This window comes from Phocoena sinus, chromosome 13 (genome assembly GCF_008692025.1).
Source record: "Phocoena sinus isolate mPhoSin1 chromosome 13, mPhoSin1.pri, whole genome shotgun sequence".
Classification (NCBI taxonomy): domain Eukaryota; kingdom Metazoa; phylum Chordata; class Mammalia; order Artiodactyla; family Phocoenidae; genus Phocoena; species Phocoena sinus.
Window position 1 is genome coordinate 21,337,062 of NC_045775.1, and position 14,101 is coordinate 21,351,162.

Below are 14,101 nucleotides of genomic sequence, written 5' to 3' on the forward strand. Positions count from 1 at the left end.
CGACCTGGGAGCCCCACTTTCCCACGGGTTTACACCCTGCTGTGGTTCCCCGCGCCCCGCAGCAGAGGCCAACGGCTCTTCAGCACTTTTATTAAAAACTAGTAACGCGGAGAGTGCTCAGGGTATCCCTAGGCCGCTCTAGCCCCGCGGGACTGGGTCAGTTCCTGTCGCGCACGTCTCAGCCCGGGGGTGGGGGTGGGGGGCGAGATTTTCGGGGCCCCAGACCCCGCCGATCACTTGCCCACCGAGTCGAATATGATGCGGTTCTGCTCGGCGCGCTCCCTCTGGCTCTGCGTCCGCGCCAGCTCCAGCAGGGTCCGTAGCAGGTGGAAGGTGAGGTCAATGGACAGCGGAGGGTCGTCCCGTCGCGGCCGCTCGCCTGTGATCGCGGATCCCCATCGGCCCTGTCCCGCGCGGCGCGGGAAGCGCTCCGCCAGCAGCAAGAGGAGCGCGCGGGCCCCTCCACCGTGGTTCCGTGTCCCGGGGCTCCAGCGCAGACTTGGGTCCTGGACCCCGGCCGCCGCCGCCTCCGGGCTCCACTGGCTGCTCCCCGGGCGCAGCTGTGCCAGGAGCAGCAGCGCCGCCAGCAGCGCCGCGCGTCCCGCCGGCCTCATGGTACCACCGGCCCTGGACACACAGGCGCAGCGCAGGGTGAGGCGCGCCAGGGGTAGTCGCAGGGGGAGCCACTCTCCTTCCCGCGCACTTCCAGCGCCCCTGTCGGGCCCCTGCGACTGCTGCCCGGTGCCCACAGCCTTCCCTCCAGCCCCAGCCGCTGCCCAGTCCTGTGCCACCCTTTTCTCCCTCCCCCCTCTTGGCGGGTCGCGGTGGGTGAGCTGAGCGCAGTCCCGGTGCTGAGGGAGTCAGGGCGGACGCTGAGAGCCACTCACAGTTTGCTGGAGAGCGTCTGTACCCTGCAGGAAGGAGCTCCCGTCTCTGTCCCTCGGGGCGGGCTGAGGGCGCCTTGGGGAACACGGGGTCTGTCCCGGGACTGCTGCCAGCCTTATATAGCGCCAGGACAGCTCCGGCTGACGTCAGCGAGGAACATGCACTGATTGTAGAGCAATGACGGCCGCAGCTCCGAGTCCGACCCTTGCGGCTGCGAGACCCCGTGGGGCGCGTCTCTGGAAGTGACACCTGGCTCAAGAGAGGGAGAAGCCTGTTGGGGAGTAAAGACTGCTCCAGCCATGAGAGTCCTTCACCTGTTTAGAACAGCCAGCAGTGACCAGGGGGCCTGTCCCCAGACCAGACTAGTCCAGATCTGCAGTCTTCTCTGGCACTTGAAAGGAAGACTGGACCGCGGGGGCTGTCCATGGTGCTGACCTTGTCCTCAGCCTCTAGAAGGGGCCAGAGGCCTCTGGAGAATGCTGTCCTGCTCAGACCCAGTCCCTTGCCCCAGCTATCAGTTCTGTAAACGGAGGCAATCAGGACAGCACTGCTGGCACTCAGCTACCATCATGGTGCCCACCCAAGAGGCGTCTGAGGCAGCTTAAGATGCCAGGATTTTTGATGTCATTCTAGCCCCAGGATCTAAATTCTAGGGCTGTCTGACTGAGGCACCATAAAAAAGAGGGCCTCTGGTCAGGGTGCTTTCAGACAACAAAAGGCTGGTCCATCTGCTTATAGGTTTGCCCCAAAGCAGGAGTTTAGCCAAGTTAATTTTTCTCCTGGGAATCACAGCAGCAGTATTACTTTATCTTTGACCTCCAGGTTAAGATCACTGGGTAGGAAGTAAGGAAACTTGCTGTCTTAAGTGTTTGAGCCGCTATAACAAAAATACCATAAACTGGGTGGCTTATAAACAACAAACATTTATTTCTCACAGTTCTGGAGGCTGGGAAGTCCAAGATCATGGTGCCAGTAGGTTTGGTGTCTGGTGAGGACCTGCTTTCTGGTTCACAGATGGCACCTCTTGCTGTCTCAGCACATGGCCTCTTTTGTGAGTGTACTGATCCCATGAGCGCTCTGCCCTCGTGACCTAATCACTTCCCAAAGGCCCCACCTCCTAATACCATCACCTTGGGCATTAGGTTTTCATCATATAAATTGGGGAGTATACAAACATTCAAACTATAGCATGTGGGTTCAAGTTTCTACTCTGCCTGTAACTCATGGTGTGGACAGGGCACCTCACCTCTGTGGACCTCAGTGTCCTCATCTGTAAAAGATTGGGCTTAGTCGTCTCCAGGCTCTTTCCAAACTCTAGAAAACGGGACTCCCCAGTCGGTTTCTGCTGGGTCTTACTCATTGCCTCTGCAAGTTCCAGATTACCTATTTAGAAATATATTTATGGAGGCACCATATAAAGAGCTTGAGGGGCTCCCCCAAAATTGGAGCTAGACTAGGGCTGGGAAGGGTTAGAAAAACAGATGTGTCTATGGAGAGTGGGGATGAGTGGTACTTGCCGGGATATGAGTGTAAACTGAAGGTGACAAAATCATATGGTTCAACAAGTATTTATGGAGTGCCTACTATGTGGTGGGTATAAGACCATTATAAAGGTTTTAGTGATTTCAGCAGGAGTCAGGTTACATTTTAGAGTGAAACAGGCCACTTCAGAGTGCTAACCCCATTAAGTTCTGACCAGCCACCAAACCCTGTGAAAACCAATGTGCCCACTTTGAGGAGGTGGTTTGACCCTTCCAGGGTCAAGCTGCATCACTGCAAGCTTGAAATGATGGAGTGAGGCAGACTCAGAGCCGATGTGCCTTCCAGGACAGGTACGAGTTCCAGATAACAGCAACACACTGGACGACAGCCAACCTAAGGAACAGGGATGGCACCGTGAAGAAGAAGCAGAACAAGGACAAGCAAGCAGGGAGAGATGGGAAAGTACAGTGGGATAAGGGGGATTATTTCCAAGAATGCCCAGATTTAGCTCTCCTTCCTTCAGCCCCCACGGAGGGATGTGTGGCTCAGACGAGAGGAAAACCAGCTCGGGTTCTGGTGCCAGCCCAGAGCTCTGTCTCCTGGACAAAAGCTCCAAAGTTAACCCCCCCTCAGCCGCCATCTCGCCATGCATGGCTCCATTATTCGTACTGCTGTCCAGGCTCCTTCTAAATACACCTGTCCGTCTTGTACAGCTGAGATCTCATCTTCCGAAAAATGTGCTGCCTGCCATATAAAGTAGCACCTCCTTCTCTTTATTTTAAATATACCTTGCTCTAGTTTCAAAGAGCACTGCAAGGACCCTAAAGTTTCATTTAGTTCATAAGTCTATACTCCTTTTAGCTGTGCTACTCATGTCCATTTTGAGCCTGTCCCCTCTGAAGAGTTTCATGTTTTTCCCTGTTCCCAAAGCCCCCACACCTCCAATAATTTTAACCACTCATCTTGGTTCCACTATATATTTTTACTGAGATTTCAGCAACTACCTTCATATCTAGGATAAAATAATATTTTGCAGTGGACTAACCTGACCACGTTCCTACTTGTCTCTTTGGTCTACCTTTCTGCCTAACCTAGGCTGTAGCCCTGCCCCTGCAGACATGCCATCAAAGGTAGAGAGCCCAGGTGGGATGGAGACAAGGACTGTGGAGCAAGGTCCTCCCTAGGAAGATGAAAGAAGTCAGCGGGCAGACACTCTGGGATGCTCTGTAATAAAATGCTCAGGAGTCTGAGGAGTTCTGACCAGGGCAGAGTGTTCTGGGGGGTCTAAGGTAGTTCAAGGTTAAAATGAGAATCACTTTGTCTCCAACCGTTCACAATGTACATCTTCCTTGAAGGGTGGTGTGGGGATCTGTCATACCTGTAATGAAGAGGGACCAGGTAGAAGTTGGCTAACTGCACAGCAGGCCAGAGCTACAACAGAGAGAAGGTAAAGGTTGGTGGGCTGCCTCCATCACCTGACCCCAGACTCCCTGCCTTGCCTGGTCTGACTCCAGCTTCTACAGACGAGAATACGTTGCACAACTGCGTGAGTGCTTCCCTGAGTATGGTGCCCATGTGGGAATGAGAGAATAATCCCAGCTGAGGGATTTCTGTGTCAGGAGGACCCCCAGTCCCTGGCACTTCTGGACTCAAGGAAGAGGAGGCAGCTGAGGCGTCAGCTCTTACATAGTAGTTGGTGATGAGAGCATCAGGGTAATCCTGAGGAGACAAGAGAAGGAACAAGTGAACATTTGCATTTCCAGGGAGCTCAGACCTCCTGATCTGAGTATCACATAGAGACTTCTGTTCAGAGAAGTCACCCCTGCACCACTGCCCCTCAGCTCCTCTCCTCCAGAGCTGCGGCTCTGCCTGCACCTCCACCCTTCCCATCCCCATGAAGCCTGCCTCATTCCCCTGGGCCTGCCGGCCTGCCATCCAGAAATCATCCCCACACCTGCCCAGCTCACCTGCTGGAGTTTGGCCCAATTGTCCTGGGCTGACAGTCCATTGAGTGTCCCTACCAGTGAGAGGAAACAGCCCAGAAAACATGGGGCAAAGCCCCCCTAGGGAAGAGAAATTAAAGCACTGTGAGCACCTAAACCCCTGCCCTCCCTTGACACAGCTCACCCTCCCCAACTCCCTTTCCTTGTGCTCACCTGATCCAACAGCATCTTCTTTAGTGCATCCACCTTGGTGGTGCCAGGGATGAGCCGGTCCAAAACCTTGTACCAGCCTCCTACTACAGGGCCCTGAAAGTAACCCCCAAAGAGGGGAGCAGGGATGCAGAGGGGAGCATTAGGCCTTTACATCACAAAGCTCCTCCCCAGCATATTAGAAACCAAACCCCAGGGGGAGCAGACACTCAAGGCTGGCTTAGATGTGAGAGGGTCCAAGGGAAACTAAAGGATGACAGGGAACTGAAACCACTGTCCAATCCACCGGCAGCCCTGCTGTGGGCAGAACTTACCACAAAGCCGCAGCCCAGGGAGACCATGGTCAGGGTCCGGCCAGTCTCGTGTGCCTGCAGACCTCGCCTCTCCACCAGCTGCTGTGAGATAACATCACCCAGGCCCATCAGAGACCCTGTGCAGGGTACACAGGTGTTGTCAGGACACCTCCCAGGGACAAGCTGCCATCCCAAGGAGGGAGGTAAGTCTGCCCACTGAATGAGGCTCTGGCACTCTGAGGCCAGGGCTTTCATTCTGGGGCAAATGGCCAGTCTTTCCTGCTGCTTCAAGGATGGTAACACCTCCCCAAGGGTGGTGATATTTAATATGTGTCCTGTTAGAAACTGGGATGAGCAGCCTTGAGCAGGCCAGGGCCCAAGAACACCGCACTGAGCAGTGAAGGAAAGCTGGACTCAGAAACCGCAGGTAGGGGAAGGAGAATCTGAGGTGCCAGGGGCTGAGATGCACTGACTGTCGGAATTGGAAAGGCCTTCCAGATGTTTTTGTGCAAACCCCTTACTCTAGAGTTATGGATGGAAACGAAGGTCCAAGACCTCACATAACCAGTAAGTGGTAGAGCCAAGGCCAAGGACCAGGTGGCTTGATTTCCTCGACAGTGTTCTTTCCAGGACGCCTTACTATGAATAGATCATGTGCAGAACGCTAAGGGATCCTGGGGTTGTTTTTCCCCCCAGCCGAAGGCAAGGCCCTGGCCAATGTCTTCACCTTGGTTTTGGGATCTCTGTTTGTGGAGAACAGCAAGAATAACTCTAAAACATAAGTGTTCAAATGGTCCCAGGCAGGAGGATGCCTGGCTGAGCTGCTAAGAGTCCCTGCAAGGAAGGATCCGGTCACCTCCCAGCACAGTCAGGTACACCCAGACTTCCCATTCACAGCCTCAGACTGAGCTGCCAACAGGTATTAAGGCCATTTCTCCCCAGGTCTTTGCACCTGCTTCCCCTCCCCTCACTCGCACAGACACCCAGCTCCAAGTAGCACTAGTAGGACACCCACACCCAGAAACCAAGACAGAAACCATCACTGTTTGGGCTCCCCTGGCTGGTGGCGCAGTGGTTAAGAATCCGCCTGCCAATGCAGGGGACACAGGTTCGAGCCCTGGTCCGGGAAGATCCCACATGCGGCGGAGCAACTAAGCCCGTGCACCACAACTACTGAGCTTGCGCTCTAGAGCCCGCGAGCCACAACTACTGAGCCTGTGTGCCTAGAGCCCGTGCTCCGCAACAAGAGAAGCCACTGAGATGAGAAGCCCGTGCACCGCAACGAAGAGTAGCCCCTGCTCGCCGCAACTAGAGAAAGCCCGCGTGCAGCAAAGACCCAGTGCAGCCAAAAAAAAAAAAAAAAAAGAAACCATCACTGTTTGCAGAGCCCCCGTCAGTGACGGTGGTGTGATGGTTTCTAGCAAACACACACTTCTACTAGGGCCACTTGGGAGCGACCGTATGACCTTCAGCTTTGCCTGTCCATCACAGTGAGTAATGAGAGTCCCCTCCAGCCCCATAGCCACCACTGTCCCTGTGCCCTCAATTAGCACTGGGCAAACACATCCTCATCCTTGGCCCGGAGCTGGCTCTGACGTCCGTGCTGGCTGCACACTCATTGCTCTTCGCCCGCACCCCTGCACAGCCCTGCCCCTGTGCAGCCTCGTCAGAGGCAGCTGAGTAAGGCTGAGAGCTGGGTCGGGCTGGGGCACCCACAGGTGACCTAGGCTGCTGGCCTCAGCTGCTGGGACCCCCAGCACACCCACCAAGGGAGCCCTGCCTCTCCTCTCCCTGAAACTCCCAAAGTGGTGGAGGCCCTTCCCAGAACATGGCTAGACATGGCCTCCCAGAGGGCAAGGACAGAATCCTAGATGTCTTTGTTCTCTTATCCCCCACCATACCGAGAGCCTGGCAGGTGCTCAGAAAATAAACTGGGAGAAATGTCAGAGGTACCACCCAGACAACAAGACTGCCCTGGGAAGGGCACAGAGGATGCCAAGTGTAGCCCAAAGGATGCACCCAGGCTCAAGGTGTGAGGAGCAGTGGGGCTGAAGGCTCGCTCCCCCTCCACAATTGGCAATGAACACCCTATCCCCTCTCCCTAACAACTTGGGGTCACCAGCTGCGTGCCTAGGGAGGGGAGGGAGCTGTTGTGGCCATGCATAAGGGAAGAGTGACCCTGACGAGGCCTGGGGAAGGGGGAACAGAAAAACAGTCACTGCTTAAATGAAGGGACTAACAGTTTGACATTTGGCAAGATGTTTACAGTATACAAAAGGGCTCTCATATATTTAATCCTCACAAAAGGTCTGGAAGGTAGAGGTCACACTTCCATTTAATGTCTTTGAGAGATGAGGTGACTTGCTAAGGAGTGGAGCCTAAAACCAGGCCTTCTCTCAAGGGGGTACAGGAGGCCAGGGAATCCCCAGCAGAGGCTGAGACCTGGGCTCAGGGGCCAGTGGGCACCAAGAAGCTCCTGTGGCTGCTACTCATGGGGGGTTCCTGCCCAAACAAGGCCCCAAAGGCCTGCATATCAAAGACACTTCCTGGACTAACGCACTTCCTCTCTGTCTTTCACTCCCCAGAATGTGACCACCTCTGTTCCTTGTCACCTTGTGGGGAGGGCAAGCAGCAATATTCTTGGGAAGGAAACAGTCACAAAGAGAGGGGTGTTTTCACTCTTCACGGCTTACCAACAGTCACACAAGCTAAAGGCAGAGCAGGAGTGAAAAGCAAAGTCCCTGACGTGCAGTCCCACAGTCCTGCAACCCGGCAACCTTTGAGAAAGATGGATTCCAGGCCCCCAAACCATGCCCATCAGGCCTGAGAGACAACCAAGCAGCAGGAGTGAGCAGGTGGTGTGTAGCCTGTAGCCCTGCCAGTTCTGTCCATTTCAGACAGAACCATGCCCAGTTCCTCCCCTGGAGGAACACAGATCATGAGGCCCCGTGGGCCTGCAGCAGCTCCAGGGAGCTCTAAGGCTTTGGTCTAAGCACAGAGCAAGGCCTTTTTTTGGTCAGAGTGATTGAGCAGGAAGGGCTGACATCCAGATTCCTCATCCCACCTTCCCCAACCCAGAGCCCAAACAGACCCCAACCGTCCTAGGCTCTGGGAGTCCTCTTGGACGTATTTGGTTGACCTGGACCCTCCAGCGCTCTGGCTCCCCTTTCCTTGGACTTGTTTCCAGGGCGTTGGGACTACAGGTCTGCCGAGACATAACGCCTGAGCCCCGATGGGGCAGGACAAGGGGCTGCCGGGCGGTGATGCCCCAATGCCAGGCTGGGCGCAGAGCCCAGCGGGCAGACGCTGGCGTGGGTGTGACATCATGCCCCTGGGTAGGTGCCAGTTCTCATGCCGTCACTCGCCACCAGATTCAGCAGAGTCGGGGGGGGGGAGGGCTTGGGGAGTGCCTGCCTCTGAGCACAGATCTATTCAGGACCACCTTCTGCCCGCTAGTGGAAAAGCCCCAACTTCCATGCCCTCATCCTAGGCATGGGTGGGGGTAAGTTCTCTACTTCCCCTATTTTGTTCCTCTCCTGGCTTTTGTGTGTTGAGTCTTAGATGCAAGAAACCAAAGTATTAATGGAAGATGAGAAAACTGAGGGGCAGGAAGTTGGAATGAGGAGCAGGAAACTGTCCTTGGCTATGGGAGGCCTGGGTCGGCAGGTGTAGCTGCTGGCAGGGGGCCAGGGTGCTGTCTCATTCCTCTCCAGAAGTCTCCAATAATTAAATAGCCGCCTGGGGTAGGGGCTTGGTCTGGCAGAGCGTGGAGGGAGCTGAAGCCCAGCAGTGACAGGGGAGCGCCTCCTCTGGGATCCGTGGGAGTGCTCTCCCCACTCCTGGCCTGAATCCTTCCCACTGCTAGAAAGCAAGACAAAATGGAGGGTTCTGCAGCTTGTCAGGTACCTAAGCCCAGACCAGCTGGAACTATACTCAGCATTCTGAGGTCCCAGGTGTCTCAATTGCAGGGCAGTGCATTGGGAAGTGCCCCAGGTTCTAATGCCAGCTCCACCACTGACCATGAAACCTGCTGCATATCACTCCTCCCTCGTGCCTCAGTTTCCTTCTCTGTAGTATCAGGGGCTGGACTGGATGGTCTCTAATGCCTGTTGAGCTCTCACATTCAGATTGCAGGGAAACCAGTGTCTGCAGAAGCTCAGCTGCTTCCACAGCAGGACCAGAGTGGCCTAAGATGGATGGAACTGGGCCCCCTGGAGACAGGAAGGGCCCTCAGGAAAGGATGAGAGAAGGCTGACTTAGACTCTGCAGAACACACAGCAGACCTTTGCCCAGGCTGCCCTGTTCCTGACTCTGGCTTGGCCCAAAATAGGTGTACCAGACACTTCTTTTTTCGGTTCACTTATCTCTTACTGCAGCCGCCACTGCAGTTCAGCTGATGGGTCCTTGTCTCAGGCCTGTGCCTTACCTGAGGCTGAGCTACTGGTGCTTTACCTGGGGATGATGCCTGTGCAACCTGGTAGAGCACAGAGCACGGGCATCAACATCCCCTGTGGCAAACCTTTGACCAACGTGGGATGGAGCCGGTGGGTAAAGGTTTCTCCTTTTCTCCAGAAAAGACTATTCACCCATAAAGTCCTAAGAGGCATTTCAAAGAGCTTCTCAGTCAGTTCTAAGGGACTGAGCAGCCATGTGCCCTAAGCAGTGTCCATTTGATAACGCACCCTTCTATTGGCTGTCCCTCTTCCCTCTCTCCCCACCATGGATTACTTCCTAACAAAGTACCTGCAAAGAAGCTTCAGACTCTACTTTTTGGAGAACCGAGCCTAGATGGTTATCCGTGTTCCAAATTTATGGCTAGTGGAACAAACCCAACCCAAGCACCACTATAAAAATAAGAGCTTGTTGTTCTTGGGTTGTCAACACTCATACAAAGGGCCAACTCCTGGAGCCTTTAAGTTTCTTGAGCATTTTCTGATTTCTAAAGCCTTTTCAGAGATAATCCCTACACTGACTCTGTGAGGTCATATAACTAAACTCAAATTCTAAACGAGGAAACTGAGGCTCAAAGAGGTTTATTTTCTTGTCCCGATTCACACAGCTACTAAGTGCTATGGCTCTGAGATTCAAACCTTGGTCTTCTAACTCCAAGTCTGAAATCTCTATTCTGTTTTCCAGTGTGATGAGCTATGCCATGGGACCTTAGGAACTACTGTGCTGGGATCTAAAAACAGCTCAGTGAGCTAAATCCACTTCCCCCCTTGATTAGTTTGATTCGAGTACACTGAGCAGCAGGGAAGGAAAAGTCTGAAAGGTCTGGGAAAGTCTGAGAAAAGTGCTACCTGGCGGTTGCTTCAGGGCTGAGATACTGGCACAGCCTGAGGAAGACTCGGGGTGTGGAGCCACAGCACTCCAGCACTGACAGACCAGCACCCCAGTGCAGCTACGTATCTGCACTTGGACCCCTTGGAGCTCTAGCTCCTGCCTTTGTCCGCTGCAGATCCCTTGGGTAAGGAAACACAAGGACCATCCTTCCCTCCCTATTCTTGATGGCCACAAAGGGGAGGGGGGAAACTTCCTTCTGGCAGTTAGGGTCCCTGAGGGAATCTGAGGCTGGGCAAAGGGCCCAGCGTGTCAGTTCCCATCACAGCCACCCAGTACAGCATGAGTCACCACACACGCAGCCAGGTGAGTCATGCAGGCTGACGGACACTCTGAGGACAGGATGGGGGATAGCTGGGCACAGGAGGCTGGAGAGGGGCCCAGGGAGGAGCAAAAGACTCCTTGGCCAGTCACTCAATGAAGTTCCTAGTGCTGATGTGGGGCTATTCCAGTAACAGGAATTCTGTTGTATCCTGGCTTTCAGTAGCATCCCCCCACCCCACCCCTTTTTAACAGTCTTCCTCTCAGAAGCCCATGGTCCTCATTAGAATCCTGTTCCCTTCCTCTAAACATAGGCAAGCCCTTATCTTAACTGGTCACTCTCGCACTGCCCCAATAGTCACAGGCCTTCCAATCCTTCCCCCTATAAAATTTATCTCTGTGCCATCTCCTCTCATATTAGCTAATCTGCAAAATGAGATGAAAATAAATACAGGTCAGTCACTGGGTTACCTTTGTGAGGTCGCTACTCAATCACTGGATTTAGAGTAAAAATAAATCCTTGATTAGTATATTGTTTGAGGATACATCCATAGATAGTAAACTATAAGAAAAGCAAGAGAATGATAGAAACAAAACTCAGGAAAGTGGTTTTTTCTTAGGATGTATGAATTAGGGACAGGCATTCAAGGGGTCTCAAAGCTGGGTACTGAGACAGGAGTATTCAGTTTACTTTTATTTCAATGGTACACACATATCTTAATCATTTTTTTGTGTGTATTAAGATATATTTCACAATAAGAACAATACTAAGAAAAATAAACTGGGGTAAGAGTCTGATTCCAGCACTTATTAGGTGTGTGATCTAATGTGGACCCAAGTAATCTTAGCCCACTTTGTGTCCCCACCTTTGTGGGGACCCTATGAGATAATGTGTGCTGAAAGTGTTTTGCACACTGTGAAATGTTAAAGGAGCCTTTGTTATTGTTCATTTTCTAAGTTAAGGCCTCCTCGGGGCAATGCCTTTCTTTATCCTAAGGGGATGACTCCTCAGGTTTGTGAGGACTTTCAGATACTACTTTATAGCCAGGTCATCTATGCGTAGCCCCTTCCTTAAGAACAGCCTTGGGGACCCTCCCTCCAAAACAGACTGGGGTGAGAGCCAATCCTTCAAGGGGTCTGGATAAAAGCAAAAAATGATGGCGGGGGTGCAGCGAGCTTCTGCCTCCCAGGTCAGCCTGCGCTGGTACCACTAGGTCCCACAGGGACACTTACCAGCTGTCAGAACCTGTACTTTCCACGGGTGAGCAGTCAGAGCCCGCTGGTATGCCCGCCAAAGTGCCATGCTTTCTGTCAAGGCGAGAGGAGAAGGGGGTCACCCCCACTGCCCCTCTCCACAGTTAAAGAGACTTTTGTCCTTCCCTTGTGCCCACTCCCTCTTCCCCTCCCGCTTCTAAATGGGCAGAGGCTTCCTGGACAGCTTCCTGTCACAGAGATCGCCTTAGGCAATCGGGGAAGAGAGGAAGGCTGTGGGCGGCTATGGAATATCGGTGGCCGCCACCCGCCACCCCACCCCCAGCCCTGAAGCAGGTCTATCTGGGGGCCTCTGTCCCGACCGAGACACACAAGAGGACAGGTTTGCTCCGGCTTTCACCCAGAGCCTGGTCGGTCCCCAGATTCAGACTCTCAGTTGGAACCACCCCGCATCCTTCCCGAGCCCAACTCCACCCCAGAAAAACGGCCTCTGACTCCCTGGGCCTGGAACGGTCACAAACGCTGCTGCCGCTACGGGATCACTGCGCCTTGAGCGGTGACCGCGGAACTCTCGCTACTCACCAGCGCGCGAGCTCAGCCCTCCCACGTGACCTGAGCGGCGGAGGGACTTCCGCCCCAAATCCCGCCCCTTCCGCTCGGCTGACCCCTAGGCTTTCCCCTGCATCCAGGGCCGGAATGGGAGTGGATTCAGCCACTAATACAGTGGAGAGGGGCTCGGCTCGGTCTGCGCTGAGTCTTGGTGCGGGGCCCGCCTGCCCACGTGGGTCCGACCTCTGTCTGCTTCTGCCCCTTCTCTCCCTGCTGCACGGGCCTCTTAACCTGGGTAGACTCTCACTGTTCCCGCATCCCGGAACTGGCCAAGGTCCAGACGTCGTTCTCGGTCTCAGGAATCATAGTTTGGAAACTATTAGCCATAGTTAAATGCGTGCGTGTGTGTTACTTTTTTAAAAAAAAATGTAAGTTCTTCACTAGCCTCAACTGTGAGCTCCTGAATGGGTGGAACTGGGTCTTGTTGGTATTTGTTGTCCTCATAGCAACTAGATCAATGCTTTGTGCACGGTAGCCTTTAGAAATGCTGCGTAAAGATGACTGTTCCCTGGAAATAATTCGGATTACAGAACCTCCAGTTTAGATACTGGTTTCATAACTAGCGGGTTTGCAGCCTTGGTCATCAGTAGACTTGAAGTTCCTCATCTGTTAAATTAGAAGGTTGGACTTTGTTTTTCAAACTGGGCTCCTCAGTTTTAGGGCTTTATAGATGTTTGGGGAAGGGGTATCACAGGTTCTTCTTTACCTAAGCCTTTAAAAAATACATGTATACTTCTAGAAAAAGCCACATTTAAACAAGGGCCCACAACTAAAACTGTTAGGAAACCAATAGATGAGGTGATTTCCTAATCCCTTTCCAGCTCTAACATTCTAAAATTTTGTGAATATACTGCAACATCCTTTCTAGGGTAGTGGAAACATTCACAAGGCTGACAGCCTTTGCTTAATCATCCCTAGGGAGCTCACACTTCAGGAGGCAACCATATCTGACTCTTTCAGGGTCTTTACCTGACTAGCTCCAGCCCCAGTTTACTCAATTCCTATGTGATTAAGGCAGGGAGAATCCTGTAACGGGTAACTGGAGAAACACAGTAAGGAGGCAAGAGAATTCGATGTCACAAACATTTAACTAAAGCTTTCTATATGCAAAACACCATGCTAGAGGAGTGAATTTACACTAGTAATAGGAGACCAAATGTGCTAAGTTGGAAAGTTGTATTCTGAAGTCAGACTGTCTACCATCACTCAGTAGTTATGTGGCCTTATTCAGACTGCTTAACCTCTTAGAATCTTATCTTTGTCAAGTAAAATGGGGCAATACCAACCTCATAGGGTTAAATTAAGTAACATATGCTAAAGTACTTGAAATAGATCAAGTGCCTAATAAACTCTCATTTAACCTCTTTTCCTTCCTTTTCTCTTGGGAGCGCATGGGAGAATAATTTTTACTGGAGAAATCTGGGAAGCCCCTTGGTGGAAGTGGAATTTGAGTGGGGGCCTTGAACAATGAATAGGACTTAGGTGGAGATGGTGGAAAAGGACACTGCAGGAGCAGGGAATAGTGTGAGCAAAGGCACAAAGGAAGAAAAGTACAGGAACCTATGGATAGTATCAAGTATACATCAGGAGGAAAGTTTGGAAGGGGAGTGGGCTGGGGCAAAAAGGGCTTATGACAGAGAGAGAGAGCAAGGGCTGAAAGCATTTTCCTGCTTTTCTTTTGGAGGATGAGATTAGGGCAGAGACCCAGCAGCAGAAGCAGGGCTGCCAACACCAACCTACAGCCTCAATGACATGGGTCCCCAGGCCCCATCTTTTCTACCACTGAACGTGGGATTTCCTGAGGCAGTGTCAAAGGGCTGTTGTGTAGAATGAACAAAGCTCCTCTGCAATGGAAAGCACTTCCCT

The 14,101-nt window shown here is 52.8% G+C and overlaps 2 protein-coding genes across 11 annotated transcripts; both read right to left on the reverse strand.

Annotated features, from left to right (window-relative positions):
* Positions 1-80: 80 nt before the first annotated feature.
* Positions 81-1,512, reverse strand: UCN (urocortin). Its single transcript, XM_032653602.1, has 2 exons — positions 888-1,512; positions 81-627 (listed from the first exon to the last, which is right to left on the reverse strand). The coding sequence occupies exon 2, from the start codon at positions 612-614 to the stop codon at positions 234-236; it is 381 nt and encodes a 126-aa protein (XP_032509493.1). The 5' UTR covers positions 615-627; positions 888-1,512; the 3' UTR covers positions 81-233.
* Positions 1,513-1,788: 276 nt separating this feature from the next.
* MPV17 (mitochondrial inner membrane protein MPV17) lies at positions 1,789-12,243 on the reverse strand. Of its 10 annotated transcripts, XM_032653601.1 has the most exons (8): positions 12,101-12,212; positions 11,648-11,722; positions 4,835-4,950; positions 4,524-4,616; positions 4,335-4,430; positions 4,054-4,086; positions 3,746-3,798; positions 1,789-2,760 (listed from the first exon to the last, which is right to left on the reverse strand). In XM_032653601.1, the coding sequence occupies exons 2-8, from the start codon at positions 11,715-11,717 to the stop codon at positions 2,691-2,693; spliced, it is 531 nt and encodes a 176-aa protein (XP_032509492.1). In that variant the 5' UTR covers positions 11,718-11,722; positions 12,101-12,212; the 3' UTR covers positions 1,789-2,690. The 10 variants fall into 10 exon arrangements, 7 of the variants coding, with proteins under 7 accessions (XP_032509492.1, XP_032509485.1, XP_032509491.1 ...); XM_032653594.1 differs by lacking the exon at positions 3,746-3,798 and having other exon boundaries at positions 3,867-4,086; positions 12,101-12,200; XR_004352995.1 differs by having other exon boundaries at positions 1,795-2,760; positions 3,746-4,086; positions 4,835-4,915; positions 12,209-12,243.
* Between the last annotated feature and the right edge of the window lie 1,858 nt (positions 12,244-14,101).